This window comes from Cavia porcellus, unplaced genomic scaffold (genome assembly GCF_034190915.1).
Source record: "Cavia porcellus strain 051 isolate PalLab524CR breed Dunkin Hartley unplaced genomic scaffold, mCavPor4.1 scaffold_18, whole genome shotgun sequence".
Classification (NCBI taxonomy): domain Eukaryota; kingdom Metazoa; phylum Chordata; class Mammalia; order Rodentia; family Caviidae; genus Cavia; species Cavia porcellus.
The window spans coordinates 28607207-28624191 of record NW_026947501.1 but is presented as its reverse complement, the minus strand read 5'-3'; the positions used below and the strand labels follow the sequence as shown (position 1 = coordinate 28624191).

The following is a 16985-nucleotide window of genomic DNA, read 5'->3' as shown; positions in this document are numbered from 1 at the left end:
TCATAGTACTTTAGACCTGAAGAATTCCTACAAGCATATGGAGAGCAACAAGGGCACAGTCCATATGTCCCTACACACACCCCCACCTACAAACCCACCCCCCAGAACTATCAACTCCCCATAGCGAATGCTGTGCCACCACTAACACAGCACAAGCCCATAGCTCAGGAGCCTTCCCGGGGTCTGCCAGCCCTGAGAGTGATGCACTGGAAGCATCTGAGAACCACCTTACCTCATCTAGTTTAGTCTGGTGGCATGGGAAGGAGAAGGTAAAGCCCAGTGGGAGCTTCTTGTCTTTGATTTGTAGCTTATCCATGAAGTTGGCCAGGCATTCAGCAATGTGGTCGAACAGCTAAGGACACAGGCCACGGGAAGAGGAGGGGGGAGACAGAATAGCACAGAGGTTAGGAGCAGGGACTTTTGACTCAGAACGAAACTAGTTGTGTCAGATCTTTATCTTTCCCTCTGATGTCTTCTTATGGTGATCTATAAAATGGGTATGACAACTAAACCTGTTTCCACAGTTACCAAAAGGATGAGAGGAGTCAGTACAAATAAGGGCTTAACACTAGTTAGTACTCATTAAATGGTATCGTCCAGGAAAAGCTTTCATCAAAGTTCCTCTCCAAATAACCCCCGTGAGGCAGAGAGAATCAGAACCAAAGTTCTCAGAAGTCAACACAGGCCCTGAGAACAGAGCATGTTTGGTGACCCTATCCCAGGTACCCAGCTGGTTATCCCATGGAAAGGTAAGCCCACCTCTCTGCCAGGAAGTGGCTTGGCATCCCTGTCTCTCATGATTAGGGGAAAAAGGAAATTCTCTGTTCTCATTCTATGAACCAACTTCACAAAAATAAGCAACTTTTTAAAATATTTCTCCATTCTAGAAAATGAATCCCCTGGGGGCAATTCCAAGAAGATCTTTTTGTTCCTTGTTTCACAAAGGAAGACCAACGTTGCATTCCAAGTGCTGCAGAACAGTGTTTTATGGGCTGGAGCCTCACAACCGTGACCACACTGAGCAGGACCTAACGCTCCCAGGCCGCAGAGAAACCTGGTCACAGTAAGCCACAGCCTGCAGGATTCCTTCTGGCCCAGTTGACACCCTCAAAGAAAACTGGTGCCTCTCCAGATGCCCAGATGCTGGGAGAAGGGGGCACTCTGGTGCAGAAAGTAAGCAGAGGCCAAAGAGCCTGAGCAGATTCCCAGGAGCAGGCTGATGAGGTGGCAGTATCTAAAGGCCACAGAAGAGAGGCGTGGAAGACAACAAGTATCTTTTCCTTTCCAGAAAGAAGTAGATTCCAGGAAAAGTTTCCCAAAGTGGTAATCCTGGACCGGCAGCATGCCCCACCATTGCCTGGGAACAGGTTAACCATGTAAATCACACCCCTCCCCCAAGCTACTGTAGCACAAACTCTGGGAGGCTCATGGATCTGTTAACAAGCCCTCCAGGTGATCTGATGCTGGCATAAACCTCAGAACCTTATTTACACTGACACAGGAAATAAAAGGTTGAGGAAGGGAGGTGACATGCCCATTGGCACCAGATGTCTAATGAATGGAGAGGGTGTCCAGGGAGACAAGGCCAGCCCAGGCTGGGAGGTGGCCAGCTTTAGCCAAGCTCCAGAGTCGGATTCTGTTCCTCTATTGGATCCCTGCAAAGTTAACCACAGCAAACTAAACCACCAAAGTAACACATCCTCAAGGCTGGGCAGGGTTCTCTTACCAAAAGGGGTCATGCACACACATGGGCCTACTCCTTTGACAAAGTTTAATGTGTAAATAGGGCTTCTAGAAAGCTATCCAGCAAGCTCCACTCTTTTGTTAGGAAGATGAGAGGGGCAGAGGGGAGAAAAAAGCTCTAAAATACTTACTGCCTTGGCCCACAAACTAGCCACTAGCCATCTGTCACTATTAAAAGTTAAAATTCAGCTTTCCACAACCACTGAGAAACTTCTTAGTTTTTTTGTCTTGTTGGTTCTCAAATATTTGGGATCTGGGGTTGGGGCCCAGAATGGAGATAAAGTCAATGGGAAAAAAGGTGACTGCATCCCCCAGGATGAGGAATGGCTGGCCACAGCGACAACAGAAGGGTATGAGGAAGCAGCCAGATGAGCAGATAAAACCTCCTAAGGAAAAGCAGTGAAAGTGCCAGTTCATGTGCCAGGTTTGTGCAGCACACTCAACATGCAACCTCTTCTAATTCTTACCACAATCTTGGTGCTAGCATCTCTCTCTTTACAGATGGATAAACCTACGCTCAGCCAGATGTCTCCACTTGCCCAGAATCACTCAGCCAGACCACTGAATACAGGTCCAACCTCTTCAGCACCTTAGTGTGGAGAGACAGTGGAAGAGTCCTACCCATTGGAGCCACTAACACAGTCCTGGGACTCAGCCTCCTTCTCCAACTCGTTTTAAAACCAAGAAAACAGGTTTATCCTCAAAGCCAGCCCCAAAGACAAAGGAGCAAAATATATCTCCCTCACTTGATCTCATCATCAGGAATTCCTTTTCCAGGAATGCCCTGGTTCATGAGATCCAGAACAGCAATTAGAAAACTAAAGGCTTCACTTCTCCCAAGCCCTAAGGCCCATGACACCACAATGCTATCAAGGCATCTTATGTCAATGTTTCTCCTCCCATTAGGTATAAAACCCAGTAGGGAGACCCAGAGGTCCAGCCGACATGGTACCCTCCAGGTGTGCTAGTATCCAGGACCGTCTTGATTATTGTCTTTCCACAGGTCAAGAGCAGTGGGAAAAAAGGTGCAGAAAAGCATCCCCAGACACGTATGTGTAGCCAGCAGTGGCTCTCCTGAGAAAAGGGTTCTACCTGAGTGCCACTGCCTCGCATGATGTCCTCCGGGATGGCGTAGATCTGGTTCTCCATCTCAACCTTCTGGAGTCCGTTGTCTGTCACTTTTACCCAGAGCACACGGAAATTGGTCCCTCCAAGGTCCAGGGCCAGGAATTCTCCATGTTCTGTAGATAAAGGAAAGATCAAGTTGTTTCCCAGGGACAGATTAGAATGTAAAACCCTGAGTCTTTCCATAAGTAACGCTTATCTATGGTGAAATAAAGTGATTACTGGATTTTACTTATTTTTTTACACATTTATGTTTGGTTTATTAACCCTAAGCACTTAACGTTTCTTTTCCAATTTGCTTCAACAGTGAGACAGGTGCTCAGCGCCTTCACCAAGTCCTCCCGGGCTCCTGGGCTCCAGTAAGCCTACTGCTCTGCAGGGCGGTCGGCACCAGACCTGCTGCCACACTGTGATCCCTGTCCAAAACTGACTTTTAATTTTCCATGCTACGATGGTGATGTCGTCACATAACGGAGTAAAATGGAATCCAATGCCTATCAATTCAGTAGCCTTCCAAATAATGTCTGCTGCCACCTGCCCCAAGGACCTCAGGCTTGCTAGACAGGAAGAGGATGCTGACCCCAGAGTGTATGACACTAGTTGGGCACCTCAGCTGCTCCACTTGAGTCACAGAGCTATGAAAAAAATGTGAAAAGGGACTCCTCAAAAGTTCCACAGATAGACACCAGGAAGGCAGAGTTCCTTCCCGCCAGGAAATAAGCAGTGCAGACAGGAAACATCCAGATTCAGGACAATAATACCCAGCTACAGGGAAGTGCCCCATTGTATGGCACAGAATGAAAGTGCTGAAGAGGCGCAGAGCCCACAGACAGGGCTGTGGCTGGCTAGCGAGCGGGCGGGTGGGCAAAGGCCAGGAGATGAGGCGGCTCGCCCATGCCACAGCCTCAACTGCCAATGGCTGCCCGAGCACCTCTAAAGATGCGAGAATTTCCCAGGGTGTCCACCTGGGGGGCATGTTAGCATTCAGCCCCTCTCCAACCAGAGGCTGCCACGGAAATAAGGCAAAACGGATGGGAAACCCAGGCACAGGCTCCAACTAAATGAACCAAAGGTCTTACTCTGGGTCCAGTCTCCCCAGCACTGTTAGCCCTTTGGCCCTGGAAAAGCCACATCTTGGCATCTCTGTGCCAACGTGATCTAGTTGCTGGGGTGCAGAGGAAACCTGGAGCAATCCTCATCCCCTGATACTCCAGAGGACTCACCTGTATACACAGCCAGCTGTCAGGCAACCTGGGAGAACAGATATGGAGCCCAAATTACCTATGTGAGAATCCTTACTAGTGGGAACAAGTTCCTGGGTCCTGAGTCTCACTGCCTCATCTCTGTTGCAGGAACATCATACATCCCAGGGTTGTTGTCAGGTAGAAGATTAGATAACAGGCCTTGAGCAGCCAGCATTGAACCAAGAAATCAAGACGTGCTCAGAAAGTATGACCCAGGCTGTATATCCTGCAAATTTGCCCCACACTGACACTTTAGTTTCCCAGGCCCAAACAGCAAGGGAAATTACACAATTCTATCCAAGAAAAGCCACTGGCACCAGTCCAGTGCCTGCAGCATTCCTCCTGAGGAGCACTAATTTTCCATTCCCTGCCCGGCATCTGGAGGTGGCCCCCTCAGCACAGTTGCTTGTTCACTAAAGCAACACCACCCCATCTGGGGGGACTCGCCCCTATCGTGGCCACGGGCGACTTTTCCAGACACACTGGTTCTGAACATCCCTAGCAGTGGGACCTCAGCCAGATTCTAGGACACACTGAGTGGCGGCTGTCATGAGGAATGAAAAGGCAAATCAAAGATGAACTGCCTCATCAGCACTCTGAGGCCCAGGACACACACAATCTGCTGAATCAGTGAACACGGGGGACTGGGGCAGCCAGGCCATCCCTGGTTGGTTCTCATCCAAGGACAGCCCAGCTAGATTCACTGGCGGGGCACAGCTCCCCCAGGAATGTGGTTTTGCCGTATTTTCTGTTGGACTGAAAGGAAATGACAAATAATAAAGGTCTGCCAAAAATTCCCAGAAAGTAACCCCAGACTCCTCTGGAACAAACATCCACATCCCTTCTTCCAGCACCACTCCACAAATGCATGACAGCTGCCATAGCCAAGGACTGCACTCCTGAGTCCAGAGTCTCAGGCAGGTCCAGCGTCATGAATCTAGAAATCTCAACGCAATCCCTCAGGGCATTGAACAGATGCCCTCCTCGTCCCCACACCTACACTATACGTGACAGTCCACCATAAAGCCATGATGAAGTAAGACAGGGTAGGCAGGCCTCACTAATCCCAGCTCAGCTGTTTCATTACCTGTGTGCCATAGGCCACAAGGATCTCTAGGATGTCACCCTGCCTGCAGAACACAGCTCAGTGTCAACTCCTCCCAGCAGTTAGAAGGCACGTGAAATACAGAAAATGTTAAATGTGTTTATGTGCCCTTAGGTACATTTCATAATGTAAGCCAGAGGTGGTAAACCTATAACATGCATGCCACAATGGGCCATTCATACAACTGAGAGCTCTATAAGGTTTACCATCAATGTAGTTAGCCATCAACAAATAGCTAACATCCTTGAAATGTTATTATCAGCATGATTCTAGTCTTGTTATGTAGCTACTCTCTCCTGGGTTTTTGGCAACTCCAAACCCTACTTACTCCTACTGGTAGCTCAATAGCTACCTTCACTGAGAACTTTGTAGGACAGTCCAGAAGCCCAGAGTAGAGCTGATGAGCATACCATTAGGTGTAAAGCACAGATGCATCTGCAGACCTGACAAAGCAGGATAAAGACCACATGAAAACGTACCAAGGACAAGTTCCTTAAGGACAAAACTGCATAGCAGAGGGCCCAATACGATCAGACAGAACATTCTGTAAGTAATTGATATTTAAGCAACTTTTGAGGAAACTGTCTCATGCTCAATTTGCCCACTGTTAGTTCATTTATTAAAATGTATCAGGGTTTCCAGGAATATGGCTGAGCAGTGAACAGCTGAGAAACAGCCTCCCCGAGATTTGGTATCCAGATGCTGGAATACAGCAGCAACGTGAGTTAGAGAAGAGGGAAGGGGGTCTCCACGACCCAGGAAGGATCTACAGTGAGAATTCAAGCCAACACAGAGAGTGAAGAGAGAGAATTCAACAAATCAGAGGTGCAAACAGCACTTTCTCCCTGAGCTCTGAGACTCACTGCATAGAAGAGGCTTCTCAAACCTGCAGATGCCGGGTGACTCCAGAGGCCTCCACGGGAAAATGTGCCAGTGGAACAGAACAGTGGACACAGCAGACTGCAGTGGCTGGTGAGTTATTTGGGTTCAGGCATCCCCCCAGAGAGGGCAACTGGCCAGTAATCATCTTGGAAAGGGGCCAATTGAGCTAGAAACTCAGAGCAATTGTGGACTGGCTTTTTCTAGTGCCTCCCAGTTGTCAGGGTGAGGAAGAACATCAAGTCAGCAGGAGATCAAGGAACTAAGTTCAAGCCACCAGGGAAGCGAGTTCAAGCTGGCTGGAGGTGCATGGAGTGTTTCAGGCTAAACAAATCAGGTTCCAGCCACACAGCCAGAAACCAGCCTGAACTTCAGTGGATCTAAAGGTACAGACTTACTGGGGTCATCTACTACCCCACTGCAATGGTACAGCTGACTTGGGGGATTAATCAACATGGATCTGAACTATGCGCACTTTTGTCTACCAGTGACAGCAGAGACATATCACCTAGAAATAAACTTTTTCTTATTTTTTCTCCTTGTCTTATTTTTGCTTTCTTCTTTCTTGTCTGTACTTGTTTTTACATGAATGTAAACATTCTTTCTAGCTTTTTGTTGTTGTTCTGTTCTTGTTTTTATTTCTTCCTTGTCTTTTCGTTCCCGTCTTCTTCACTTGTCCAAAGTTAGCATAAGCCTCCAGTCTTGCCTCTAACCCGTTCTTTTTCCATTCCTCTACTTTTCCCCTCAATCCCTTTTAAATTTTCTCCACTAAGGGTAAAATTCTGAGGGCATAATCAATGCAAACAATTATATAGTTTTTATAGTTAAAGGTGGCAAATTAATAGTTACGAGTTTGTTATTTTCTTGGCTATATTTGATGCTATTGTTGTTACTGATTGTACTACTTTAGCCAAGGTGACATAATTGTTCTAATCAGTTTCATGTTATGCCAAGACTGAGATTGGCTATGGGTCATAAAAAGTACTATTTGGCTAGGCCTAGTAGGCAGCAACTTCTCATCCTCAATAATTAAAGAGGTAGGATATTGCAAAAATCAGAAGATAGGTATACCTGGAAGACATTTCTGAGAAGTACTCATTTCCTCAGGGTTCCAAGTACTAGCAATAAAGCCATTTGCCGTAAGTAGTTTACAAGCATCAATCCAGGAATTAAACTCAAAACCCATAGAAAATGAGAAGACATTTAACCAAGATGCAACCTCACACTTGCAAGCTCACCAAAGGCAAATTCAGGGAGCAATGAGGTGGAACAATTTGAACCACCCACCCAGACTCTGAAGTGGTAACAACAGGAATAACAATGCAGATGAATCAGGTTCTAGGGAAAAAAAAAAAAAATCAGAAATAATTTCTCAGATAAGTACAGTCATGGGGATCATAATGACTAACATGGTTAGTTACCCTAGAGCAGATGTGGATTTAAAAAAAAAAGTAGGACTTGGGAAAATGATGAAAACCATGAATCCCCAACATAACAAAGAAATGAAATCCATGAAACAACTTCAAACAGATATCAAAGAGATTAAAAATTCTATTGAAAGTATACACAACAGGTTAATGATCATGAAAAGAAATATTCTTAAAAATAGCAAGGAACAACAAATTAATCCAATATCTGCTAAAAGATGCAAAGAAAAATAACATAAGATTGATCAGAGTCAATGAAAAAAGCAGGAGATAGCACAAATTACATAAAAATTCTGTTCACAGAAATAATGGCAGAAAATTTTCCAATCATGAAAAAAAAATTTGACACTCACAGTGAGGCATACAGAATTCCAATTACCCATGCTTTTAAAAAAAAGCTATACCAAAGTATGTAATAATCAAAGTTCAGAAAATCAACACAAGAATAGATTAAAAGCTGTTAGTGAAAAGGCACAAATCATCTATAAAGGATTGGAATCACAACAAACTTCACAACACAAATCTTCAAGTCAAGGAGAGCTTAGTCCAAGCCCTAAAAGGAAACAACCTCCAACTTAGATTGATATAACACACAAAAATACCTTTAAAAATTGATGGAGAAGAAAGACATTTCCATGACAAGGAACACGTGAGGAAATACAGAACTACTAAGCCAACACTCCAAAATGCTCTGAAGGACATTCTAGAAAGATATAACAAGGACTACAACTCCACGAACACCCAACAGAATGAATTCACAAGGCAAGGCAAGTAATTAAACAGCGGGGGAAGAAAAGGCAGCCAATAACAGGAAAATAACATGACAAGGTTAAGTCACGACATCAGTTATAACTATCAATGTAAATGGCTTAAATCAGCAATCTTAAAAGAAGCATAGTGTCAAAATGGATCAAGAAGCAAGAACCAATGACATGCTGCATACAACAAACACATTTAACTCAAAAAGAAATTCATAGACAAAGTTAAAAGAATAGAAAATAATATGACAGTAACCTATAAACAAGCTAGGGTAGCTATTCTAAATGCAAAATGGATTTCAAGTCAAGAATGTTTAAGAGAGACAAGGTCACTACATCCTTGTAAAGGGAATAATCCAAGAGGAAGAGATATCACAAATATATATGCACCAAATACCAGCACAACCAACTGTATAAAAACCAATGTTAATGGATATAAAAAATCAAATAAGCACTAGTACAGTGAGAGACATCAATAACCCACTGTCACAAATAGATCAAATAGACAAATTCCAAAAAAAGAGAACTGAACCTAACTTTTGACAAATGGACTTATATACGTCATCTAGAGCATTCCACCCTAGAATATCAGAATATACATTCTTCTTTGCTGCACATAGCACATTCTCCAATAGACCACAGAGAAAATGCTTAAGTAAATACAAAGGAAAATTATTCCATGAGTATTAGACCATAGTGCAATGATGTTGGAAATCAGTGACAAAAGAAACCACAAAAACTTCATTAGCACATGGAAATTAAATAGCACCCTTCTGAGCAACCAATGGGTCACAGATGAAATTAAAGAAGAAATTAGACAGTTTCTACAATTAAGAATAATGCCAATAAAACATACCAGAACTTATGGGCACACTGAAAGCAGTCCTACAGGGGAAATTTATGGTAATGAATTCCCATATCAGAAAAATAGGTAAATGGGAAGGGGAAGAGGTTAAAAGGGAGATGAGAGGAATGAAGAAAAGAAAAAATGAAAGAAAAAAAGAAGTTACTACATGCACAGGTACAAATGCTCTGTGATGATTGTGATCATTATATATACCTATAATGTACCAATAAAATCTGATTAGAAAAAGGGGGAGGAGGCAAAAATGGAGCAAGTCCAAATAAGCAACTTAATGTTGACCCTTAAGCTTCTAGAAAAAGAGCAAATCAAGCCCAAGACTTGTACAAGGGGATAAATTATAAAAGATGAGAGCAGAAATTAATGCAATGGACATTAAGAAAATGACACAAAGAGTCAATGAATTGAAGAAGAGTTGGTTGTTTCAAAGGTTAAATAAAACTCACATACCCTTAACCAACCTTATCCAAAAAGGAAAGATAAGACAGTCAAATCCATACATTTAGGAATGAAAAGGGTAAAATCACAACAGATACTGAAGAAATCCAGTATAATCAATACCTACTTCAAGAACTTATATTCTAATAGGACAGAAAACACAGGAAAAAACAGACAGATTCCTAATACATATGAATTACCAAAGCTGAATCAAGATATAAAAATTCTAAATAAATATCAGCCAATGAAACTGAAAACGTGCTTTACAATTGTGGTGGATTAACTAAGTCAACTTTGTAACACCTAGCTGAACTGAATCAGTGGTTTGGGGTATAGACGGCCCATTGAGAATTATTGCCAATAGTATAAAAAGAACACTAGAGGAAAAGACAACGTAGCACTGATTCTTCTGGAGAAGCTTGGCATGCTGGTTTTCCTGATGTGGACTCAGCTGTTCTCATCAATGGAGGAGCTCGGGTCTTCACGCTGTGGGTGGCTGTGGTTCTCTTCAGAGAGCTCTGGCATCCTGGCTCCAGTGCAGATCCCTCAGCCTGCTGGCACAGATCCTTCATCCTGCAGGCTCAGGCTTTCTAGCTTCCACCACTGACCTTTGGGCTTTCTCAATGCAGATCCTTGATACAGACTTGCATGAGACATTGTCATGGGCTCTAGGCCTCCAGCTAGACTTGTGAGGGACACTGCCAAAGGTTCTAGGTCTTCAGCCAGACTCATGAAGGACATTGTCACGGGATCCAGGCCCTCAGCTGGAGTCTTTTGTTCTCTCCTGTACTCTTTTCCATTTGACTTTTTTGGATGAATATTATAAAATAATCCTATAAATTATGTGTCCTGTGTGAACCCTGACTACAACAAAAATCTACCAATGAAGTCCAGGACCTGAGGAATTTACTGCTGAAGTCTATAAAAAATTTAGAGAAGACCTAATGCAGGCACTTCTCAAATTTTTTAATGAAACTGAAAGGAAAGAATATTCCCAACTCATTCCTGGGAGCAAGCATTACCCTGATATCAAAACCAGAGAAGGATTCAACAAAAAGAACTATAGGCCGATGAATAGAGACAAAAATCTTCAATAGATACTGGCAAACAGAATGCAGCCAATAATCAAGAATATGATAAACCATAACCAAGCAAGTTTCACCTGAGAGATGCAGGATTACAGGGATACACAAATCAATAAGTAAGATATACCATATTAACATGGCCCAGGACAAAAACCCTGAGATCATCTCAAAAGATGGAATGAAACCATCTGGCAAAGTTCAATGCCCATTCATGATTTAAAAAAAAAAAAAAAAAAAAAAAAAAAAACCTACAGAACACTGAAGTGGATGATCTTTATTTCAATCTGATAAAAGCCATCTGAGAAACCAACAGCCAATGTCATACTAAATGTAAAAAAACTGAAAAGTCTTCACTTCAAAATCAGGATCAAATGAAGAATGTCCACTATCACCATTTTTATTCAATATAGTTCTGGACATATTAGCCACAGCAACTAGAAAAGAGAAAAAAAGAAAAAGGATAGGAAAGGAAGAAAAAATAGTATTTGAGGATGGCATGATACTCCACATAGAAGACCCCAAAAACTCTACCAAAAGACTTCTAGATTAAATAAACTCAGTCACAAAGCTGCATACACAAACTCAAAAATGAGTTTTAATAAACACAAATAACAAACTCACTAAGAGAAAAATGAGGAAAACACCTTTCACAACACCATCCAAAAAATGAAATACCTAGCAACCAGTCTAACAAAGGAAGTAAAAGAGCTCTATGTTGAAAACCACAGCACTCTAAAAACAGAAGTCAAAGAAGATATCAGAAAAATAGAAAGGTATCCATTGCTCTTCGGTAGGAAGAACCAATATAGTTAAAGTGGCCATATTCCCAAAATTTCTATACAGATTCAATGCAATCCTGATCAAACTTCCAAAAGCATATCTCACAGAATTAAAACAATTCTAAAATCCACTTGGAACCAAAAGAGACCCAGAATAGCAAAAGAAATTCTGAACAACAAGGGCAAGGCAGGGGACATCACAATCTCTGACTTGAAATTATACTATAAAGCTACTGTCATAAAAACAGCACAGTGCCAGACATGATAGCACACATCTATAATCCCAGCACTCAGGAGGCTGAGTCACAGGCATCACTACAAGTTCAAGGCCAGCCCCAGCAACAAAGTGAGTTCAGGGCCAGCCAGAATTACATAGTGAAACCCTGCATCAAAAAGACAAAGATCAATGGAAAAGATTAGAGGATAGAAAAACAACTCAAAACATACTCAGCCTCCTTATCTTTGACAAAGAAGCCAAACACATTCGCTGGAAGAAAGATAGCCTTTTTAGTAAATAGTGCTGGAAAAACTGGTTTTCCACAAGCTGACAATTAAAGCTAGATCCTTATCTTTAACCATTCACAATTCACTAAAATCAAAATGGACCAAAGATCTAAATATTAAAACAGAAACACTAAATCTGCTGGAAGAGAGAGGAGGTAGAACTCTTAAAACAATGGTGTAGGCAAAGACTTTTTGAACAAAATCGCAGTTGCACAGGGACTGTCACAAAGAATCAACAACTGGGATCTAATCTTATTAAAAAGCTCTTGCACACAAGAGAAACTGCCAGCAGAATGAACAGACAACCCACAGTGTGGGGAAAGTTTTTTGCTAGCTGTTCCTCAAAGGACAAATATCTAGAATATAAAAAGAACTTTTAAAAAAGACCCTCTAGGGGCTGGGGATTTAGCTCAGTGGCATAAGCACCTGCCTTGCAAGCAGGTGGTCGTGAGTTCGATACCCGGTACCGATAAAAAGATTTTCAAAAAAGACCCTCCCCCAATTTAAAGATCTAATACAAAAATGGGCATCTGAAATGATAAGATACTTTTTAGATGAAGTAGTAGAAATGACAAAGAAATACATAACCCTGGGCGTGGTGGTGCAGGCCTGTAATTCCAGCATTGGAAGGCTGAAACAAGAGGATTCCTGTGAGTTTGAGGCCAACCTAGGCCACACAGTCAGACCCTGCCTCAAATAAATAAGATCATTCAAGAAATGCAAATGAAAATAGCACTGAGATTCCATCTCATCCAGAAAGAATGGCTATTATTATCAAGATATCAAGCATTAACAAATGCTGGTGGGGCTGTGGGGCAAAAAGAATCTTCTTCGCTGTCGGGAGTGTAGACTGGTGTAACCACTGTGGAAGTCAATGTGGAGATTCCGCAAAACACTAAAACTAGAGGTTCTACTTGACCTACCTATTCCCCTTCTTAGTATCTTTCTGAAAGAATTAAAAGCATCATACTACCGCAATATATGTACCCTGATGTTTATAAGTGGCACAGCTGGTTATAGCCAAAACTTGGATAAAGCGCAAAGGTCCATCAACTGGTGTACAGATAAAAGATGTGGTTCTTTCATACCATGGAGTACTACTCTGCCATAAAAGCTAAGCTTGACAGTTTTACAAAGTAGATATAAACTTGAGACCATTCTCTAAAGGGAATAAATCAGACATAAATGTCTCATTGCTTTTCTAGTGTGAGAAACCAGAAGTCTAATGAGTATTGTGAAGCAGGAAGAAAATGTTCAAACAGGGAGGGAAACAAAGAAAGGGGATGAGGGAATGGAAAATAGGGGAAAGTAAAAACATAAGAAGGAAAAATGGAAACAAAGCTTTCATAAATAGGGAAGGGAGGAGAGGTTGAAGGGAGAGGAGGGGGATGGGAAAAAAAAACAAATTATATCCTGTACAGGTACAAAGTCTCTAATGAGTATGATCATCATGTATATCTACAATGTACCAATAAAATCTGATTGGAGGGGGAAAAATAAAACTAGAGATTCCATTTGATCCAGCTACTTCCCTTCTTGGTTTCTTCTAAAAGAATTAAAAGCATCATAATACAGTGACATGTGCACACCTATGTTTACAGAAGCAGTTTGTAATAGTTGAACTTTGGAAACAGCCTAACTGCCTGTCATCAGATGAATGAGGAAGATGAGGTTTTTAAAGCGAAATACATCAGGCACATGTGTAAGTATCACACTGTTTCTCTGATGTGAGAAACAAAGTATAAATAAGGACCAAAATGTATAATAGATACTGGGAAATGGGAAGAAAATGTTCAAAGGTGATGGAAACAAGGGGAAAATTGTGAAATAGGTAACAGTTGTTTAAAACAAAAGGGAATGAGAGTGGGGGAGGAGGAAAGAAAGGAAGAAAAAAGAAATGGAAATAAAGCTTTTGTAAATAAGGAGGGGAAGACAAATTGAAGAGAGGGGAGAGGTGGGGAATGAAAAAAAGAAGCATGGGGTATCACGTACAGATACAAATAATGATGAATGTTACTATGTATATCGAACAATGCATCAATAAAAATTTTTTTTTTCTTTTTGAGACAAGTTCTCACTATGCAGTTCAGACTGGCCTTGAGCTCACTTTGTAGCCCAGGCTGGTCTCAAACTCTCAAAAATCCTTCTGCACCAATCTTCTAAGTGCTGGGATTACAGGCATGCACTACACTTGGCTCAATAAAACGTTTTTTAAAACCCACAAAAATAGATTTCAATGAAACCATCAGGTCAGTAGCGAGGTTTCTTTGATTGCGAAGTATGCTATTATCTCTAGATGAAAAAGTACAAACACCTGGTAAAAAGCTCAAAGCATACATATATGGACAAAAAGAAAATTCTTTTCATCTCCACACCCTCCCAAATCGTGTTTCTTGGTGTCCCTGGGTACATTTTGTAAGCATAGAGAATTGTGGCTCTGAGGATGAGTTTTTAATTTAGAAGATATTGCCAGATTATCCTAAAAGTTCTCATCAGTTTCACTCAAACCAACAGATATGCTTTGCTCACCAACGCTGTGTGATAACAGCAATTTAATCTGTGCCAACCTGCTAGGTCAAACTGCTACCTCATGCTTTATACTTGGTTTCTTTTACTTGTGTAAAGTAACATTTTAAGATTGGCTTTTTGAGTTTCGTTTCTTGTTCTATGAATCATCTTTTTCCTGTTTTCCCCTTGTCTTTTTTTAAATACTCTCATTTTCTTAATACTCCAAAGAATCTCTTTGTGCATTAAGAAAAATAGCTTTGTTCATTTTGCATTTGCAATTATGTTTTTCCCAGTTGGGTATTCATCTTTGCCTCTTTTTGCCATGCAGAAATGTTTGATTTTTTATGTCATCAAAATATTTATGGTTTCACAATTTTACTATGATGTCTGAAAAGTTCTGAGAAGACTGTATTCACTTGTCAGCCTGTATAGTTCTCTATTTCCTCCTAAATGTGGTCACTGCCACAGCTACTGGTAATGAAAGGAAGCAAGGTATCCTACAGGTTTGTCTAAAGGATCAAATTCTCTTGCTTGCCTGTGACCTTTTTAGAAAATAAAATCAAAGACCCTCTCTTGGTCTCTGTTATTCCTGGCACAAAGTTCACTTTCTCCCTTACATCTGGATTATTGTGGTGATAAAACATGAGAAGACAGAGGCAGGTGGGAACAATATTTAGTAGATTAATGGCCCAATATTTACCTGTCTTCAAAGAAAAACTGAGGCTTCTTAAGCAGCAGGTACTTTATTTAGAAAACAGCATCTCACAGATCTTCAGCAACCTCGTCAGGCATCATAATCACAATTTACAAATGAAACAAATAAGGCCCAGATGAAACAATTCCAACCAATATCCAAATTTTTACTCACTGGCTCTCTAAAGACCAAACAGTGACCAAACAGTGACAGCAGCCTTGGAGCTGGCTGCATGAAAGGAAGTGATGCTGGGTGAGTCACTGGGCACTCTGCTAAAGTCATGCAGAGGTAAATCAGAGCAGGGCTTTGAAAGCAAGTCCATCTGACTCCGAAGCTTGTGCCTGTCCTTTGGTGCCACACCCTCATCTTTTGCAGCCCTGGTTTCTGGAAGCCATAAAGAGGCAAGGAAAAAAAAAAAAAGCGCAGGCACCCTAACCTTTATCAGTAACCACAGTCCATCCCCCTTATGACATGGCTATGCCACCTCATGCGCAGCTTTCTATATGGAGTGGAAGGGTGGACAGGGGTAAGTGGAAGGGTGGACAGAGGTAAATGAAATGACAGGTACTCAGCCACCAGCAAGAGGAGAGAGGCAGGACCTACTGAACCTGGCAGATATAGGCTCCTTTTAGTGGCTCAACTTGGTGCTGTGTCATATAATGACAGCAAACCTTCCTTCCTGCCTTACAGGACATCCTGTAAATCCTCTCTCTAGAGAACCTTCTTATTAACAGGGCACCTACTCCCTTCCAAGAGATGGGCACTGGCTTTCTACTAAAAGAAAATAAAGGTACTCAAAGATATAGTGCTGGTCCACAACTAAGAGGACTGGGCGTCCTGGTCTTCTCCAGACTTGGAACTAGATGCCTACCCAAGACAGCAATGCCTGGCTATTGGGGGGTCTTTAGGTAGACCCCCTGGAGAGTTCGTCTCACTGTCAATCAATTACCACCCCCTTCAGCCAGAAATAGCTGGAGCAGTCATCATCCCTGCCTCCTCCCAGCAGTTAGGGGACCTCTTCAGAGGGGGAAATATTACAGACACCTAAGTTAGTTAGAAACATTATAGGCAGTAACACAGGGCTGGGCCTTCACAGGAGTCAGTGCAGAAGACGAGAACACATTACAGCTGTGGCTGGAGGCGCATCTGAACAAGATCAAAGTCGTAACAGCCAAACTTACGTACTTCCCAAAGGGAAGCTTGATGTTATTGGTACCACGCTTTTGAGATTTCTCATATAAATCAACTGTTCTTTCACCAGGGCTGGGCCATCCTTTCCCACCCACTATGACTAAAACTAAAATTAAAACTACTAAGACCAAAAAGTTAAGACTAAGGTCAAGACCACCGATTATGGACCAAGGTTAAAGATGTCATCCATATGTCCTTGCTACTATTGGATCAGTATTAGCTAAGCAGCTAAACTTGTAATCTTATTGGTTGGTTATAGTTTAACTCTGTACCTATCTCATGACTTTGTTCCATAAAACTTGCTCAGAAAATGGGCTCCTTGGCAACCCACTTTCAGGGGCCCTCCTGCCTCAGGTGTGATCTCTCTCAATAAATTCTGGCTCTTGAAGGAATGTCAGGTGGTACCACCTCCTGAAGTGATGCCCTCTGGCAGTTGTTTGGTATCTGCTTTCTCATCCTAGACTCCGGTCAGCCCACTTTCAGTTCCACTCTTATCAAATACATAAGGTCAGCAAGATAAAGAAGTTCCAGTTTCTCCTGGGAACTCACCTGTCACAAGGAAAGGCCCAGGGCTGGTAGGGTATTTGATTAACCACCTGCACATAATAATCAATGTCAGCCTCAGTGATATGACATCAGTTAC

The 16985-nt window shown here is 42.1% G+C and overlaps 1 protein-coding gene across 1 annotated transcript in view; it reads right to left on the bottom strand.

Moving 5' to 3' along the window:
- The window catches only part of Hk2 (hexokinase 2), a 63184-nt gene that overhangs the window by 19311 nt on the left and 26888 nt on the right, over positions 1-16985 (bottom strand). Inside the window, exons 3-4 of the mRNA XM_003468966.5 lie at positions 2836-2984; positions 233-352 (exon numbers count right to left, since the gene is read on the bottom strand). Of these exons, the coding sequence (XP_003469014.1) occupies positions 233-352; positions 2836-2984 (269 nt within the window). The remainder of the gene's footprint in view (positions 1-232; positions 353-2835; positions 2985-16985) is intronic.